General features: G+C 43.4%; 1 protein-coding gene across 3 annotated transcripts in view; it reads right to left on the bottom strand.

The window, feature by feature from the left end:
• The window catches only part of LOC126175380 (gamma-aminobutyric acid receptor subunit beta-like), a 324,059-nt gene that overhangs the window by 45,261 nt on the left and 262,138 nt on the right, over nt 1–16,660 (bottom strand). For all 3 annotated transcript variants that reach the window (XM_049922151.1, XM_049922154.1, XM_049922153.1), the window contains exons 3-4: nt 2,573–2,640; nt 68–213 (exon numbers count right to left, since the gene is read on the bottom strand). In XM_049922151.1, the coding sequence (XP_049778108.1) occupies nt 68–213; nt 2,573–2,640 (214 nt within the window). The remainder of the gene's footprint in view (nt 1–67; nt 214–2,572; nt 2,641–16,660) is intronic.

Genomic DNA, 16,660 nt, shown 5'->3' with positions numbered 1-16,660 from the left:
TCACAATGTGGAAAAGCTTACATATACACGTTGTTTCAGACACATAGAAAAGGATTTAACTATTTACCTGTTCTTGTCATTTGCAAAAAATGTGTCAGGTACCCATATCTTCTCAGCAAAATCACCTGATAATGTTAATATCTCTTCTTCATTACTGAAGGCAAGTCGTTCATCTTTCCAGTATTGATTGAGGTACATGGTAATGGTATAGTCCTGCAAGTAAAATATTTATCATTTACTATTTCAGCTTTTCCATGTATATGATTGGCAAATGAATAAATAAAACTATATCATGGGCTACAAAAATTAATTTATGAAATCCATCAATGGTAAAACTAGGATGGAATAACGACCATAATATGAAGATGATAGATTGCTATTCACCATATGGGGGAGGTGTTGACAGGCAGACCAAAAAGATGGCTATACATTTGAGCTTTTGGATAAAAGCTCTTCTTCTAAAGTAGAAAATGCATACACACACATAAGCACAACTCACACACATGACCACTCTCTCAGGCCACTGAGGCCAGACTGTGTGCAGCACTGGCGTTTGATGAGAGAAGCAATCAGTGGGTGGTGGGAATAATGGGGAGGCTTGGGCAGGGAGGGAGATGGAGAGCAGTGGGGGGGGGGGGGGAGGTGTGGTGCTGCTTCTGGGAGCATGTGGTGGGGACAGGGTATGACTGATAGGTGCAATTGGGAGGTTTGTAGGGGTAAGGGAGCGGAAAAGGAGAGAAGTAGGGAGGGGAAAAAGACACTAGATGCATTGGTGGAATGAAGGCTATGTAGTGCTGGAATGGGAGCAGGGAAGGGATAAGTGGAAGGAGGACAGGGACTAGTGAAGACTGAGGCCAGGGGATTACAGGAACATAGGATATGTTACCAGGAGAATTCCCATCTGTGCAGTTTAGAAAAGCTGATGTTGATAGTGAGAATACAGATGGCACAGGCTGTGAAGCAGTCACTGAAGTGAAGCACTTTATGTTGGGCAGCATACTCAGCAGCTGGATGGTGCAGCTATCTCATGGCCGCAGTTTGTCGGTTGCCATTCATGTGGACCGACAGCTTGTTGGTTGTCATGCCCACGTAGAAAGCAGCACAGTGGTTGCAGCTTAAGATCACATACTGCTTTCACAGGTAGCCTGGCCTTCGATTGGATGGGTGATGCTTGTGACTGGATGGGAGCAGACGGCAGGAGATGGTATATACAAGATCCAGAGAACAAAATTACCCTCCTGATCTTGTACAGAAACAGATCTCCCATGCTTTGTCTCTCTAGTCACCTACTACCTCCCACATTCCCACTGTTTGGCCACAAAGGAGCACTCCCCTTGTGATTCAGATCCACCTAGTACTGGAGTAACAGAATCACATTCTCCACTAGGGTTTCACCTTTCTGTCTGAAATGAGTAGTATCCTACCTACTGCCTCCCCCCCCCCCCCCCCTCATTGGTATTCTGCCACACATCATCCCTACTTCACCCCTGCTTCCAACCACTTGTCTCATGGCTCACACCCCTGCAATAGACCTAGTCTAGATGCAAGACCTGTCCCATATGCCCTCCTAGCACCACCTACTCCAGTGCAGTCACAAGCATCTCCTATCCCATCAAAGGCGGGGATATCTGTAAATATGTGATCTACTAACTAATTTGAAACCACTGTCCTGCTTTTTATGTGGCATGACAACCAACCAACCAACCAACCAACCAACCAACCAACAAGCTATCTGTCTGAATGAATAGCCAATGACAAACTGTGGCCAAGAGACAGCTGGACCACCCAGTTGCTGTACATGATGGCCAACACAACACACTTAATTTCAGTGACTGTGTCACAATCTGCACATCTCGATCCTTCCTACCAACACCAGCTTTTATGAATTGTGCAGTTGGAAACTCTCCCTGCAATATCCTATGTTCCCATAACACCCCTGGCATCAACCTTGTTAGCTCCTGTCCTTCAACCACCTATCTCCTTCCCTGCACCCACTGCAGCACAACAAAGCCTTCTGTTACACCAGTGCAGCAACTAACCTTTTTCCGCTCTCTACTTCTCTCCTTTTCCTTTCCCCTCCCTCTCCTGACTCCACCCATCCCCTCCTCAAAGCTCACAACTAAACCCCGAGCGGCCTTACCCTGCCCCTCCATGTCACTGCAGGCTCCCCCAAGCAGCACTATACCACCCTCCATCCCACTCTACCAACCCCCCCCCCCCCTCTCCTCACCCCAGCCTCCTCCTTACCCTCACCAGCCACAGATTGTTTCTCACATCAGGCACAATTGCTTTATGTAGTTTGGCCCCCATGGCCAAAGACAGTGGTTGTGTGTGTGCGCGTGTGTGGGTTTATGAGATGGGCTCTTGGCCGAAAACTGAAATGTATAGCCATCTTTTTGTGGTGCCTGTCTGCAACTCAGTGTCTCCTGTACATGATGAGCAGCAATCTATCCTTCTCATAATACTGAATTTATGGAATCCCATTGATAGCATTGTTCAGTGCATGTAGATGCTGACTGCTTGGAAACTGTATAATTTAACTTCTTTTGAGAAATTATCTACTATTACTTACCATGTTCACCTCAGAAATGGAATCAAAGCTTGCTATTGTGAGATCCATACCAACATACAGAGGGTCACCTGGAGAAAAGAGAAAAAGAAGCTGTATAACATTTACCAATAAATTTGGATATTTTTCTTCATTTGAGAGGTATCTAAATAGCATCATACACACTGATTCAACTTTTTAAAAATATATGATTTACATTGGCAGAGATTATTAGGTCAATGGCTGCACAGCTCTGTAGACAGTAGAGCAGCTGTTACAACTACTAATTGTAGACTTGTTAACAGCATTCAATGTTTATTCTTGGGCTGGGTGGTGTGTAATATGCAGTTCCTGGAAGAATAATTTTGAGGTCAAAGTCTAAATAGGTGTAGCATTATAAATAAATAAGAGAGTTTGAGATGTAAAATTACATTACAGATGGATAAAACTTGTAATTAAAATTCATTCAGCAGTAGAGAAGTTGTTGTTATAGTCTTCAGCCCGAAGAATGGTTTGATGCAGAACTCTACACTAGTGTTTCTTTTGTAAGAAACAGAAACAGAAGATATATATAACAATATAATATGTTATTGACTGCATTCGCAGTCAGCCAAGCATACTTTTCGTACCAGGCTGCCCGAAAAGTACGTTTTTGTTTGGCTTCACTTAAAACTACACTGAGTATAGGAGTAGGTCGTTTGTCTTCAATACCCACTTTTTTTCGTACGTAAATGTAGAAAAAGTCGTTTTTAATAAAAATTGTGTAAGGTGTTCAGTTGCTGGCTCACCCATGTTGGCGACACAACGAAAATATGCACTAAAATCACACAATAATGATTATGAACACAAACCGCGCGACTTCACTTCCGCGTTAAAAGCCAGCATAGAAGCGGCAGAGACTAGTCTCGATACCTGCTAGCAAGTGCAGCGCACCAGCCTTCGTGGAAGAGGGGAAGTGGAGGGGGCGCAGGTGCACACAGCCAGGTAAGGGACGGGAGGCAGACTGAGAGCAGTCAAGTCTCAAGCAGGCAGATCCACCAATACTCAGGGTGCGGCGGCGCGGGCTACAAAGCTGGTGTCTTCGTACATTAGTGCTCTCAGTAGAAAGTTGTCTATATTTTTGTTATGAATTACTATTGCATCTGTTTTAAGCACGAATACAGGGGAAACTAAGTCTCAAAGTCTCCCCTCACGCTACGCCACTGTAATAAATTGTAAAGCGAATTTCAACTTTCGCTGATAGTTTCTGATACATAATTGTTCAAAGTTACTATTCGCGTATGTATGCAATTCATTTAATATCCACAATAATTAGCTGTTGCCTTTTCCGGTACTGCTAAGTGTTAACAATGGAGATAAAACTGAATTAATTTTCTTTTTGATTTCTTGGCTTATGCTTTTTAATAGCATCTGTCTTTGCGCGGGTGTCAGACTTTCACAATAATACACAGTAGCACGTCGTCTTGCATTGATGCATGCCTGTATTCGTCTTGGCATACTATCCCCAAGTTCGTCAAGGCACTGTTGGTCCAGATTGTCCCACTCCGCAACGGCGATTGGCGTAGATCCCTTAGAGTAGTTGGTGGGTCACGTCGTCCATAAACAGCCCTTTACAATCTATCCCAGGCATGTTCGATGGGGTTCATGTCTGGAGAACATGCTGGCCACTCTAGTCGAGCGATGTCGCTATCCTGAAGGAAGTCATTCACAAGATGTGCACGTTGGAGGCGCGAATTGTAGTCCATGAAGACGAATGCCTCGCCAATATGCTGCCAATATAGTTGCACTATCGCCGGTACGGCGCCTCCCGTGACCACCAGCGACGTACGAACAACATCGGTTTGGTTCACTCCGAGACGCCTGGACACTTACCTTGTTGAGAGCCCTTTCTGGCACAAAGTAACAATGCGGACGCGATCGATCCGCGGTATCGACCGTCTAGGCATGGTTGAACTACAGACAACACGAGCCGTGTACCTCCTTCCTGGTAGAACGACTGGAACTGATCGGCTGTTGGACCCGCTCCGTCTAATAGGCGCTGCGCATGCATGGTTGTTTACATCTATGGGCGGGTCTAGTGACATCTATGAACAGTCAAAGGGACTGTGTCAGTGATGCAATACCCATAGTCAATGTCTATGTTCAGCAGTTCTAGGAACAAGGGGGAGGCAAATCGTTTTTTGAAGTGTGTAATAGCCACCTTCAAAGACTTATTAAGTCAGGGCTTAACAACTGGCCGGTTTTGAGCGCGAGTACTCGCGTCTGCTCAGGCACGTGCTCGCGAGCAGGTGCAAGGTCGCGGGAGGGAGGGAGGGGAAATGCGCGCGCACGTTTGAATAGGGCCGTAGCGTGCCTATTGAATTCGCGCCGACTGTGTAACGTTTAAAGTACTAAGATCAGCTCTAACAGTCACGTCGCTGGTTAAGAATCATGTCAAGTCGCCGTTGTGTAACCCCAACAATGCTTTCGCAGTTCAACCCCCATTGGGAGGAAATGTATATGTTTACAGAAAAAGATGGTGTTGCAAAATGTTTAGTATGTCACAAAACGCTGAATTATTTTAGGAAATTTAATTTGCAGCGACATTATATGTCGTACCACGCGGAAGACTACGGAAGTGGAAAATGTGATGGACCAGGTCGTGCACAGGAAGTTATTAAACTTAAAAGGAAGCATCCGAAGAAGATCTGGACGATGAAGAAAAATCAACTGAGGCAGCTCTCAGTTACAAAATTGCTTTGCTTTTAGCAAAATACCTGCGCCCCTTCACTGATGGCGATTTAATAAAAGAATGTTTGGTAGTTGCAGCGGAACATTTGTGTCCATCTCAAGTTGAACAGTTTCGAATTGTGCCATTATCCAACATGACCATTATGCATCGCATACAGGACATGGCAGACGACGTCCAGAGCCAGCTTGCAAATATCTGTAAAGATTTTATGGCGTATTCTCTAGCTCTGGACGAAAGTGTTGGTATCACTGGAACAGCGCAGCTTACCATATTTATTAGAGATGTTAATAGAGATCTTCAGGTGAGGGAGGAGCTCCTCGATGTAGTAGCCATGAAGCACACTACAACCCGAGGTGATATTTTAAGTAGTGTTGAAGAAAGTGTTGAAAATATAGGATTGTCGTGGAATTCTTTAGTTTCAGTGTCTACAGACGGTGCACCAGCGATGACAGGGGGAAAAAATCAGGTTTCGTTGCGTTGTTGAAGGAGAAAATGCAAAAACTGACCGTGCCGAATGAAATAAGGGGTGTTCACTGTGTGATCCACCACGAAAACTTACGTGCAAAGAGTATCACTCTAGAAAATGTGATGAGTGTTGTTGTTCGTACAACCAATTGTATAAGGAAGCATGGGCTAGAACACAGACAATTTAAAAGCTTTCTTGAGGATGTAGAAAGCCAGTATGGTAGCCTGCCTTATTACAGCGAGGTCCGCTGGCTTAGTCGTGGCGAATTATTAAATCGATTTTTTTGCCTATTAGATGAGATAAATATGTTCATGGGAATAAATAACATGTGTGTTCCTGAATTGAAAGAGCCTTCATGGAAATGTGATCTCGCGTTCTTAGGAGATTTAACTAGCCGTCTGAATGCTTTGAACATTTCACTACATGCTAAAGATCTGCTAATTACTCATTTCATAGATCGAATACGAGCTTTTAAAATGAAATTGACACTTTGGGTGAGTATGCTGGAAACAGGAAATGTAGCTCATTTTCCTAAATTATCATCCATGCAAGATGTTCACAAAGACTGTGAACGTTATTCACATAGTTTAGTTGCCCTTAAGGAAGAATTTGATCAACGCTTTCAAGATCTAACAGCACTAGACAGTGATTTTGATCTGTTCTCCTCTCCATATTCAGCGAATATTGAAGAGATTCGTCCTGAGCTGCAACTAGAAATTATTGACCTGCAGTGTGACAGAGAATACAGAGACAAATTTCAGAACAAGAAAAACATTTTGGAATTCTACAGACACTTTCCTCTGGATAGATTTCCTCGTTTGCACAAACTGGCGGCTACAATAATATCAATGTTCGATTCCACGTATGTTTGTGAACAACTGTTCTCTGCAATGAAATGTAACACGACGCGCCTGAGAAACGCATTGTCTGATCGAAATTTAAACTGCTCGCTGCGCTTACAATGCACAAAAACGCTTACTCCGAACATAGACGCAATTGTAAAGGGCAAAAAGTACAAGATAAGCGAGAATCACACACTTCAGTGACACCTTTTATTGTGTAACAGTTCACAAATTAATACGAATGTAGAGGCATACACTAAGCTAATAAAATTATGTGGCACGTGTACAATCTCCTTTATTTGTTTCATTTGTCGCAGTAATAACTCGTGAGTGATATCCCTGCAGGTGGCCGCGGATTTACATTGACTGGCGGCAGCTGTCGTGTGCCCCACGTGACTCTCCCCACTCTCTGCTCTGGTCCGGTAGTGGGGGTAGCGTGCTCGTGCTGCTCCGTGCTCGCCCCTTGCTGCTCACAGCTTGCTCCGCGAGCACGTATGTTGTGAAGCCCTGTATTAAGTGTTATAACATTTACTGTGTTCACAAATACTCACTGTAGCTCAGAAAGATCACGAAGCATCATACTGAAGATTTTTCTTCACAGCAAGTATTTTTGTTTCCTGTTTGATGTTGTTTGCTCAGATGCTTTGTTTTAATGAAGGTTCTTGTTCTAACGTAGAGAGAAACCACTTTGTGACGCATTTCGGGAAACTTTGACGTTATTTTAGAAATTATCCTTTGCAGCACTCTGCCACACATAGCAACATGTCGCCCATGAAAACTGCAAAATGTCACTTCAAACTCATTTACTTTATTGAACCAGTTAACTGAAGGAGAAGTGAACCCACTTCCGGAGATTACGGAGATGCAGTCATTATCGATGATGTAATCTGAATCCAGAGGAAGTTTCTCTGAGACTGAATCCAAGAAACTGTCAAAGTAAGACAAAACTGTCTAATTCGTTGTTTTATTGCAGAAGAAAACTGACAACTGACTCTAAATAATGAAAATGTGAAGTCATCCACATGAGTACTAACAGGAATTCGCTAAATTTCGGTTACGCAATAAATCACACAAATCTGAAGGCTGTAAATTCAGCTGAATACTTAGAGATCACAGTTACGAATAACTTCAATTGCAACGATCACAAGCCGCCCGGAGTGGCCGAGCGGTTAAAGGCGCTACAGTCTGGAACCGCACGGCCGCTACGGTCGCAGGTTCGAATCCTGCCTCGGGCATGGATGTGTGTGATGTCCTTAGGTTAGTTAGGTTTAAGTAGTTCTAAATTCTAGGGGACTGATGACCTCAGATGTTAAGTCCCATAGTGCTCAGAGCCATTTGAACCATTTTTTTGCAACGATCACATAAATAATATCGTTGGTAAAACAGACCATACACTACGATATATTGCCAAAATAAGTAGCAAATGAACAGTTCTACTGAGAGACTGCCTACACTACGCTTGTACATCCTCTTCTGGAGTATTGCTGTGTGGTGTGAGATCCACATCAGATGTGATTGACAGAGGCCATCGGAAACGTTCAAAGACGGGCAGCTCGTTTTGTATTATCGCGAAATAGCAGAAAGAGTGCCATGAATATGACATGCGAATTAGGACGGCAATTATTAAAGCAAACACGTTTCCCGTTGCGGTAGGAACTTCTCATGAAACTTCAGTCACCATCTTTCTCTTCCGAAAGCGAAAATATTTGTTTTCGGCGTCCATCTTAGCTAGGGAGAAATGATCATCGTAATAAAATAAGAGAAAACAGAGCTCGCACTGAGAGCTTTAAGTTTTCGTTATTCTCTTGCGCTGTTTGTGATGGGAATGGTAGAGAAATAGCTTGGAGGTGGTTCGATGAGCTCTCTACTGGGCACTTTATTGCGAACGGTAGAGTAGTCGTGTGGGTGTAGAAGAAGCATATCTACGAGGGCAGTTCAATAAGCAATGCAACACATTTTTTTTCTCGGCCAATTTTGGTTGAAAAAACCGGAAATTTCTTGTGGAATATTTTCAAACATTCCCGCTTCGCCTCGTATAGTTTCATTGACTTCCGACAGGTGGCAGCGCTGTACGGAGCTGTTAAAATGGCGTCTGTAACGGATGTGCGTTCCAAACAACGGGCAGTGATCGAGTTTCTTTTGGCGGAAAACCAGGGCATCTCAGATATTCATAGGCGCTTGCAGAATGTCTACGGTGATCTGGCAGTGGACAAAAGCACGGTGAGTCGTTGGGCAAAGCGTGTGTCATCATCGCCGCAAGGTCAAGCAAGACTGTCTGATCTCCCGCGTGCGGGCCGGCCGTGCAGAGCTGTGACTCCTGCAATGGCGGAGCGTGCGAACACACTCGTTCGAGATGATCGACGGATCACCATCAAACAACTCAGTGCTCAACTTGACATCTCTGTTGGTAGTGCTGTCACAATTGTTCACCAGTTGGGATATTCAAAGGTTTGTTCCCGCTGGGTCCCTCGTTGTCTAACCGAACACCATAAAGAGCAAAGGAGAACCATCTGTGCGTAATTGCTTGCTCGTCATGTGGCTGAGGGTGACAATTTCTTGTCAAAGATTGTTACAGGCGATGAAACATGGGTTCATCACTTCGAACCTGAAACAAAACGGCAATCAATGGAGTAGCGCCACACCCACTCCCCTACCAAGAAAAAATTTAAAGCCATACCCTCAGCCGGTAAAGTCATGGTTACAGTCTTCTGGGACGCTGAAGGGGTTATTCTGTTCGATGTCCTTCCCCATGGTCAAACGATCAACTCTGAAGTGTATTGTGCTACTCTTCAGAAATTGAAGAAACGACTTCAGCGTGTTCGTAGGCACAAAAATCTGAGCGAACTTCTCCTTCTTCATGACAACGCAAGACCTCACACAAGTCTTCGCACCCGAGAGGAGTTCACAAAACTTCAGTGGACTGTTCTTCCTCATGCACCCTACAGCCCTGATCTCGCACCGTCGGATTTCCATATGTTTGGCCCAATGAAGGACGCAATCCGTGGGAGGCACTACGCGGATGATGAAGAAGTTATTGATGCAGTACGACGTTGGCTCCGACGTCGACCAGTGGAATGGTACCGTGCAGGCATACAGGCGCTCATTTCAAGGTGGCGTAAGGCCGTAGCATTGAATGGAGATTACGTTGAAAAATAGTGTTGTGTAGCTAAAAGATTGGGGAATAACCTGGTGTATTTCAATGCTGAATAAAACAACCCCTGTTTCAGAAAAAAAATGTGTTGCATTACTTATTGAACTGCCCTCGTACTTACACGGAGAGCCAAAGAAACTGGTAGACCTGCATAATATCATGTAGGGTCCCCGTGAGCACGCAAAAGTGCGCAACACGACGTGACATGGACTCGACAAATGTCTGAAGTAGTGCTGGAGGGAACTGACACCATGAATCCTGCAGGGGTGTCCATAAATCCACAATAGTACGAGGTGGTGGAGATCTCTTTTGAACAGCACGTTGCAAGGCATCCCAGATATGCTCGATAGTGCTTATATCTGGGGAGTTTGGTGGCCAGCCGGTGTTTAAACTCGGTAGAGTATTCCTGGAGTCTCTCTGCAGCAATTCCGGACGTGTGGAGTGTCGCATTATCCTGCTGGAATTGTCCAAGTCCGTCCAAATGCACAATGGACATGAATGGATGTAGGGAATCAGACAAGATGCTTACATACGTGTCACCTGTCATAGTTGTATCTAGACGTATCAGGGGGTCTCATGTCACTCCAACTACTCACGCCCCACACCATTACGGGGTCTCCACTAGCTTGAACAGTCCTCTGCTGACATGCAGGGTCCATGGATTCATGACATTGTCTCCATACCCATACCATCCGCTCGATACTATTTGAAACGAGACTCGTCCGACCAGGGAACATGTTTCCAGTCATCAACAGTCCAATGTCGGTGTTGACGGGCCCAGGCGAGGCCTAGAGCTTTGAGTCGTGCAGTCATCAAGGACACGCGAGAGGAATTTCGGCTCCGAAAGCCCATATCGATGATGCTTCGTTGAATAGTTCGCATGCTGACACTTGTTGATGGCCTGTCATCGATATCTGCAGCAATTTGCGGAAGGGCTGCACTTCTGTCAGGTTGAACGATTCTCTTCAGTTGTCGTTGGTCCCGTTTTTGCAGCATCTTTTTCCGACCGAGCGATGTCGGACATTTGCTTTTTTACCGGATTCGTGATATTCGCAGTACACTCGTGAAATAGTCGTGTGGGAAAATCCCCACCTGATATTTATCGCGGAGATGCTGTGTCCCATCGCTCGTATGCCGACTATTAACACCACATTCAAACTCACTTAAATCTTGATAACCTGCCATTGTAGCAGCAGTAATCGATCCTACAACTGTGCCAGACACTTGTCTTGTATAGGCGTTGCCGACCGCAGCGCCGTATTCTGCCTGTTTACATATCTCTGTATTTGAATACGCATGCGCTCCGGTGTTCTTCCACAACATACTCGTATTTCGAATACTTGGCTTGCAGGACCCTGTTACTTCTTTTCAATGCTTAGTTTCCTCTCATCAGCAGTTGTGTCTTAATTTTTAATCTGCTTATTTCGTGTTTAGCAGTAATGTCTGTGTCAAGTACTACATATGTGCTGGTCGATTGATATAATTTAATTTTCTTCGTAGATGTAGCTTCTAAAGCAGACAGCACACTCGTCTCATTTCACATCGATTATCTCTATAAAAAAAAATTGCGATTAATTCTGAAGACGACAGTCCATAGGAACGCGTTTCTGAAGAGAATGATCATCTGGCAGTTATATGAACTTGTCCTTGCTGGTACTTGCGACAACCTTGGATACATCTCCATGCCAATTTGAAATTTTTATGATACAAAAAGTCACGCTTTAATTATCTCTTTGAAGGAAACCGCAAAAAGTTACATTCATAATCCTCTGAAAGGAAATGATCGCAATAAATCCTTGCATTATTCACATCAAAAGGATCAGTTCTTTTACAACGTGACATCCACCTGCGCTATAGTTCTCTTATGTTCAGGAAATGTATGGTAAGCGACATCCGCAGTTTTATATGAAACATTTTTTCAGTCAGCAATAGCACAATAATGTCTAATTTTGCTCATAGTACTACAAACCGACCAGCCAGAAGAACAGCTAATAAGCAGCAGTATTCTATTAATTTAAAAGCTACAATTTGAGAATCTGCGTGCGTTAACAATGTATGTCCAGCGTTCTCGCCTCCCGCTTTTCGTATTCCGAATGACGTCACGCCGTTTCGCCAGCAGTTTGCGCGCGAAGCCAATATGGCATGCCCTGGAAACAATTGTATACAACAATGCCAGTGATATGTATCAGTGTACTGTTTCCGTAGCTTTATATCTCTCTTTAGAAACATCAAGGCAAATTAGGACCAAAAGTTAAAAAAAAGACTGTTTGCTGCAAAAATCTTGTAAGCAAAGAAGCAAAATCTGGAGAAATGGGAGAGAATCATTTTCAACGTTAAATCCGAAATGTCTTGTTACCATTAGCAGAAAGCAATTTCTGTTTTTGCACCCTTGGTTTGGACATAACGACACTTCAGTTTTTCAGAGGCCGACGAAAACACTGTTCATATTATTCATAATAGTGTGATTCAGCCCCTTACTAAAGAAATATTTTTCGGTAGTGTAAAGCATTTTGAGAAAACTGACGGATAATACGATTTCCAATAGTTCTTTGCCATTTCAGGTTTTTCAGCGGAACACGATTGTTGAACTTCAGTCATTTCTGCATTGTCAATTTGCTTCACATATTTAATGCGTTTGATTGGGTGTGTCTAGTACATAGCACACTATGCAGAACAATGGCCATGATCATTACTTACTACATTCCAGTTCTGTCTAAATAAAACTAGTAATTACTGTGAAATACCTGAATGTATAATTTTTCTTTTTTCATGTGTGCCATATTTAAGGATAACGTTTTCTTAATTTAGATCAATTTAAATCAAACAGACAGTTCGTATTTTTGTGGCGACTACTGGGAATAAACAAGGGGCTGTTCCGTTGGTAATAAAATGTGCATCAGTGAAAATTTATGATAAAAACTATGTTAAAGGATTTTTTTATACAATTTGTAACGTCAATTGTCAACAAATTAAAGTTCAATTGATGGAAGTCGTCTGCAATGTAACGTCATACACTGCCCTGATTTTGTTTCCTCTGCTACTCACGTGTGTAGCAATTACATCTGCAACAGTTAAGATGTCGAGACGAACTGAAAGTTATTCAAAAAATTAATTATCTGAGACATTTTTGCTACACAGCGCTGTGTTCGCTCGTCACGGCAGCGACTGCTTACTCGCCGTACCGCGCGCTAGGCAGGAAAGGCTGTACAAAACGCTGTATAAGCGGTTCTTCGTACGGGAAAAAAAAAAAATCCTGCGACTAACTGATTTCTGACCGCTGCCAACGTGAACTAACAGACAGCAGTGTTTATTGCATCTACATCTGCGACAGAGGAGTGACTAAAATGAGGACGCAGCAACGGCATTTGGATCGCGTGATGTCCCCCGCTCACTCGAAGAATACTGATAAATCTGTTACAACTGTTACTGGGCATTCACATTCTTTGGATTAGTCAATGCACAACTGAATTATCACGTTTCAACCTAATCTAGCCCTCGGTCAACGCTACAGAACAGTCTGTCACAACAAAAAAAATCAACCGATTTCAGCCGAACTCTATTTGTATGTCCTCATTTTTGCGACTTATCTACGAGAGCGAAAGTGAGTCAACAATCGCTGAAATGTTTCGTATGGCCTAACTGTTTTATGGAATCGTCTTATTTACTGGCATGTTGGACCAGGTAAACACAGTGCCGTCTGCTGTCTAAAGTTGGTAGCGATCAGGAAGCAGACAATAACGATTATCGGCAGTTGATTTTAATTGACGCTGTCACTCCCATCAGTCACCTCTATGAGAGGTCACACCACATCGTCACTGGACCATGCCGACTAGGTGCGAGCCGAGGTTGCAGAATAAACACACGCTGGAGGGCGCGTATACTATTGTTGTACTCAAATGTCATACTATGTAATAAACTAGAGCTTCTTTTATCGAAATTATGGTTTGAAGTCCACTTATAGTCGTCCAAAAAACGAAGAGTCAGTTTTGTAGTCAATCAGAGGAATATGACGAGATGCACCCTATGTTTCATCAAGGTACTCATCAGTATGTATAAATGACTACACAACCGATGAAAGTCAACTGAAGATGCTCTACATCTGCGTTCAGTTTAAATCAGCTCAGACAAGCAGCTGCGCCAATGAAAACGGGTGATATTCCATAAACAGCGCAAAAATAAAACAAACCCAGGTTACGTAGCAATTGCTAAAGCCGTAGTATTTCTAATTGCGGTAGTTCACATCATCCCAGAATTGCCTAAAATATCCAGAAAATTGTAATAAACAGTTTACAGCAAGATTTCTGAATAGCTTAAAAGAATTAAAGTTTTAATGCAAAATCGATAATGTCGCACGTACTATAGACTATGAGCTAGGTAAAAGTAGATATATTAAGGATTCAGAGAACATGTTTTACCTTTTAGACGACTGACGATTTTGCATAAAGGAGATTGAAACGATTACACTGACTGGATAACGCGAACGCTTTCTTTGCGGCCCAGTCCAACGATCTGCTGTTTAAAACTGGATAGTACTCACGCGTCAGGACTGTACCCGCCAATAGCAGGAAGAGGAAATCGGCAGGAAAAAGTATTGGGGGCTGTGTTTCAGCACGGTTCTGCAAGGGTCTGCATGTGCGTTGATTTTAAATCAGCGCGAAAACGGATCTGCGCCAATAAAACCGGCGTGATTTCCCGCAAAAATAAAACTAACACAAGTTACGTGGCAATTGATAAAGCCATAGTATTTCGTTGTGGTCGTTCACATTAACACTGCAGTTTAGCGTAAACATAGACAATCATTTCTAGAACTGCATAACAGTAACTGTAATGAATGAAAAGTCTGTAGCCCAGATTCAAGAGGGTGGGGGTGTAGGGGACAAATGCGACGCCCCCCCCCCCCCTTTCCCCTCTTGCGGACGCCCTCTGGTTATTGCATTCCACGTATTTGTTTCCCAAATCGATGACAGAGTGATGAACACTATAAGCAATTTTCGACGTTGTTCCCTTTAGGATTAGGATATGCGGATAACGTAAAAGCACATATTTTCATCTCATTTTCCCAGCAGCACCACACATACTGCACAAGAGAGAAAGACATGCTGTGGTTCGACTTCAGAATAATCACTCCTGCGGTTTACGGCATAAGGACATCGCGTGTGGTGGTGGTGGGAATTAAAGCGACTGGTTCTCTATAAATATACGGATATTTCAAAGTGGCCAATCAACACCTACCCTCTTTCGTACTCAGAGAGTGTTTTTTCTTCTAAAAGGTAGGGAGTATTATAGTAAGATTACTCGTTGGCCGTTTACTTGCAAATTCCGCTGCGTCACGATTCCCAACAGATTTTAGTTTTGAACAGACCGTTTGATCTGGTACCTTGGTTACCTTGTGGCATTTCAAGTGCATCTGGCGTCTTCCGACTGATTCAGAAAGTCCCAAGTTATTGCAGTTACTGGAAGAGCCAATATTTCCAAGCACGTTCAAAGTCTCTGATTCTTACTCAGAAACCTCCACGGCGCTAGTGTAAGATGCAGTGTGCAAAAATGTTGATTCTTCCAATAACTGCGCTTCATTATCGGTATGTAAAGCATTCTTCCAACATGTAAATACTTGCAAGCAGTTGAAAAAATGCCACCGTTAAAGAATATAAAAGGGCTAAAAATCCTTCATGAGGCAAAAAAAGGAAATAGCTAATCCTCGTTTATTTCCAATATTTCCCAGGTCTCGTGCCCCTAAACGCTTTCAGAAAGAAAGAAAACAAAATTTCTATCGTCTGCAGAACGCAAGCACTCTATCCATCAATTAAAACAATCACTTCTGGCACTCTTTTGTTTGAACCCTGTTAAAACTATTGATACTGGCTACCAATGCGTTGCAATATGGCATAAGGGCTCACACAATAAACAGCCTTTATTTATAAAATGTTCTGCCTAGAGGATCAGAGGAAATTCTCAGAAATTAAGAAAGAATCTCTTTCCACAGTTTGCGCAATGAGGAAATTCCACATAGTACTGCAGCTTTGTCTGTGTCATGTCACCTGATGGCAGATCAAAAAACATTGCTACCCTCGTACGACCCCTGACCATTGTTGCCTGATAGTGAGTCATAATGTTTTTACAGATGGAAACTATTCTCGGTATTATTTTTTGTCGAATCGTGTATAAGTTTATCAAGCTTTATGCAACTGGAAATATCTCCTCCACGCTGCCAGCATAACCAAATTTCGAATCTGAGCGAGAAAAGGCGGTGTGGTTTAACTAGATTCAGAAGTTTCTCACGTTCTTGGCGAATTCCTCAATAGGGCTTCTACAGTCACAGCTGAATCCTGAAGGGATGCTACTCTCCGCAGATTTTTGAAATGGAAGGCAATTGGTTGGCCAGCTCAGCTACCATGAAAGCAGAACACGCATTAGAAGGCTACTTCACCATCAAGCATAACCACCATGAAGGAGTTCTGATATTAGTGACAGAGCAAGATTCGTATCAGGTGGTTATCCCAGTACGAGGGCTATATTTGTTTGACCTCCAGTCGGTCGCAAACTTTAAATCACGTGAAAATCCGATAAAGCTTTGCTCAGATGCATTGCACGGTGTCTGCAATACAGTCGTCGAACGCGTTACGTCATACTTTTCAGTTCTGAGCCCGCAGTGAGCCCCGCCAAGTTTGAAGTGACTGCGGAAGGGTTCCACCTGATTTCATGCAGCCCACACAACGTAACGACACTCCTGCAGCGTTTTCAATGGGAAGTGTTTGATCACTCACTATACAGCTCGGACTTGGCTCCCTCTGTTTCTAATTTCTTCCCTCATATGAACCGCAGGCAATGGAGACAGCATTTTGCGACAGACAACGAGCTACAGACCAGAATAGGAAAATGGTGGAAAGCACTGGCGGCTGCCTTCTGTGACGAGGGTTTTGGA

Source organism: Schistocerca cancellata, chromosome 3 (genome assembly GCF_023864275.1).
Source record: "Schistocerca cancellata isolate TAMUIC-IGC-003103 chromosome 3, iqSchCanc2.1, whole genome shotgun sequence".
NCBI classification, from domain to species: Eukaryota; Metazoa; Arthropoda; class Insecta; order Orthoptera; family Acrididae; genus Schistocerca; species Schistocerca cancellata.
The sequence above is the reverse complement of the archived record's forward strand: the minus strand, read 5'-3'. Positions and strand labels throughout refer to the sequence as shown.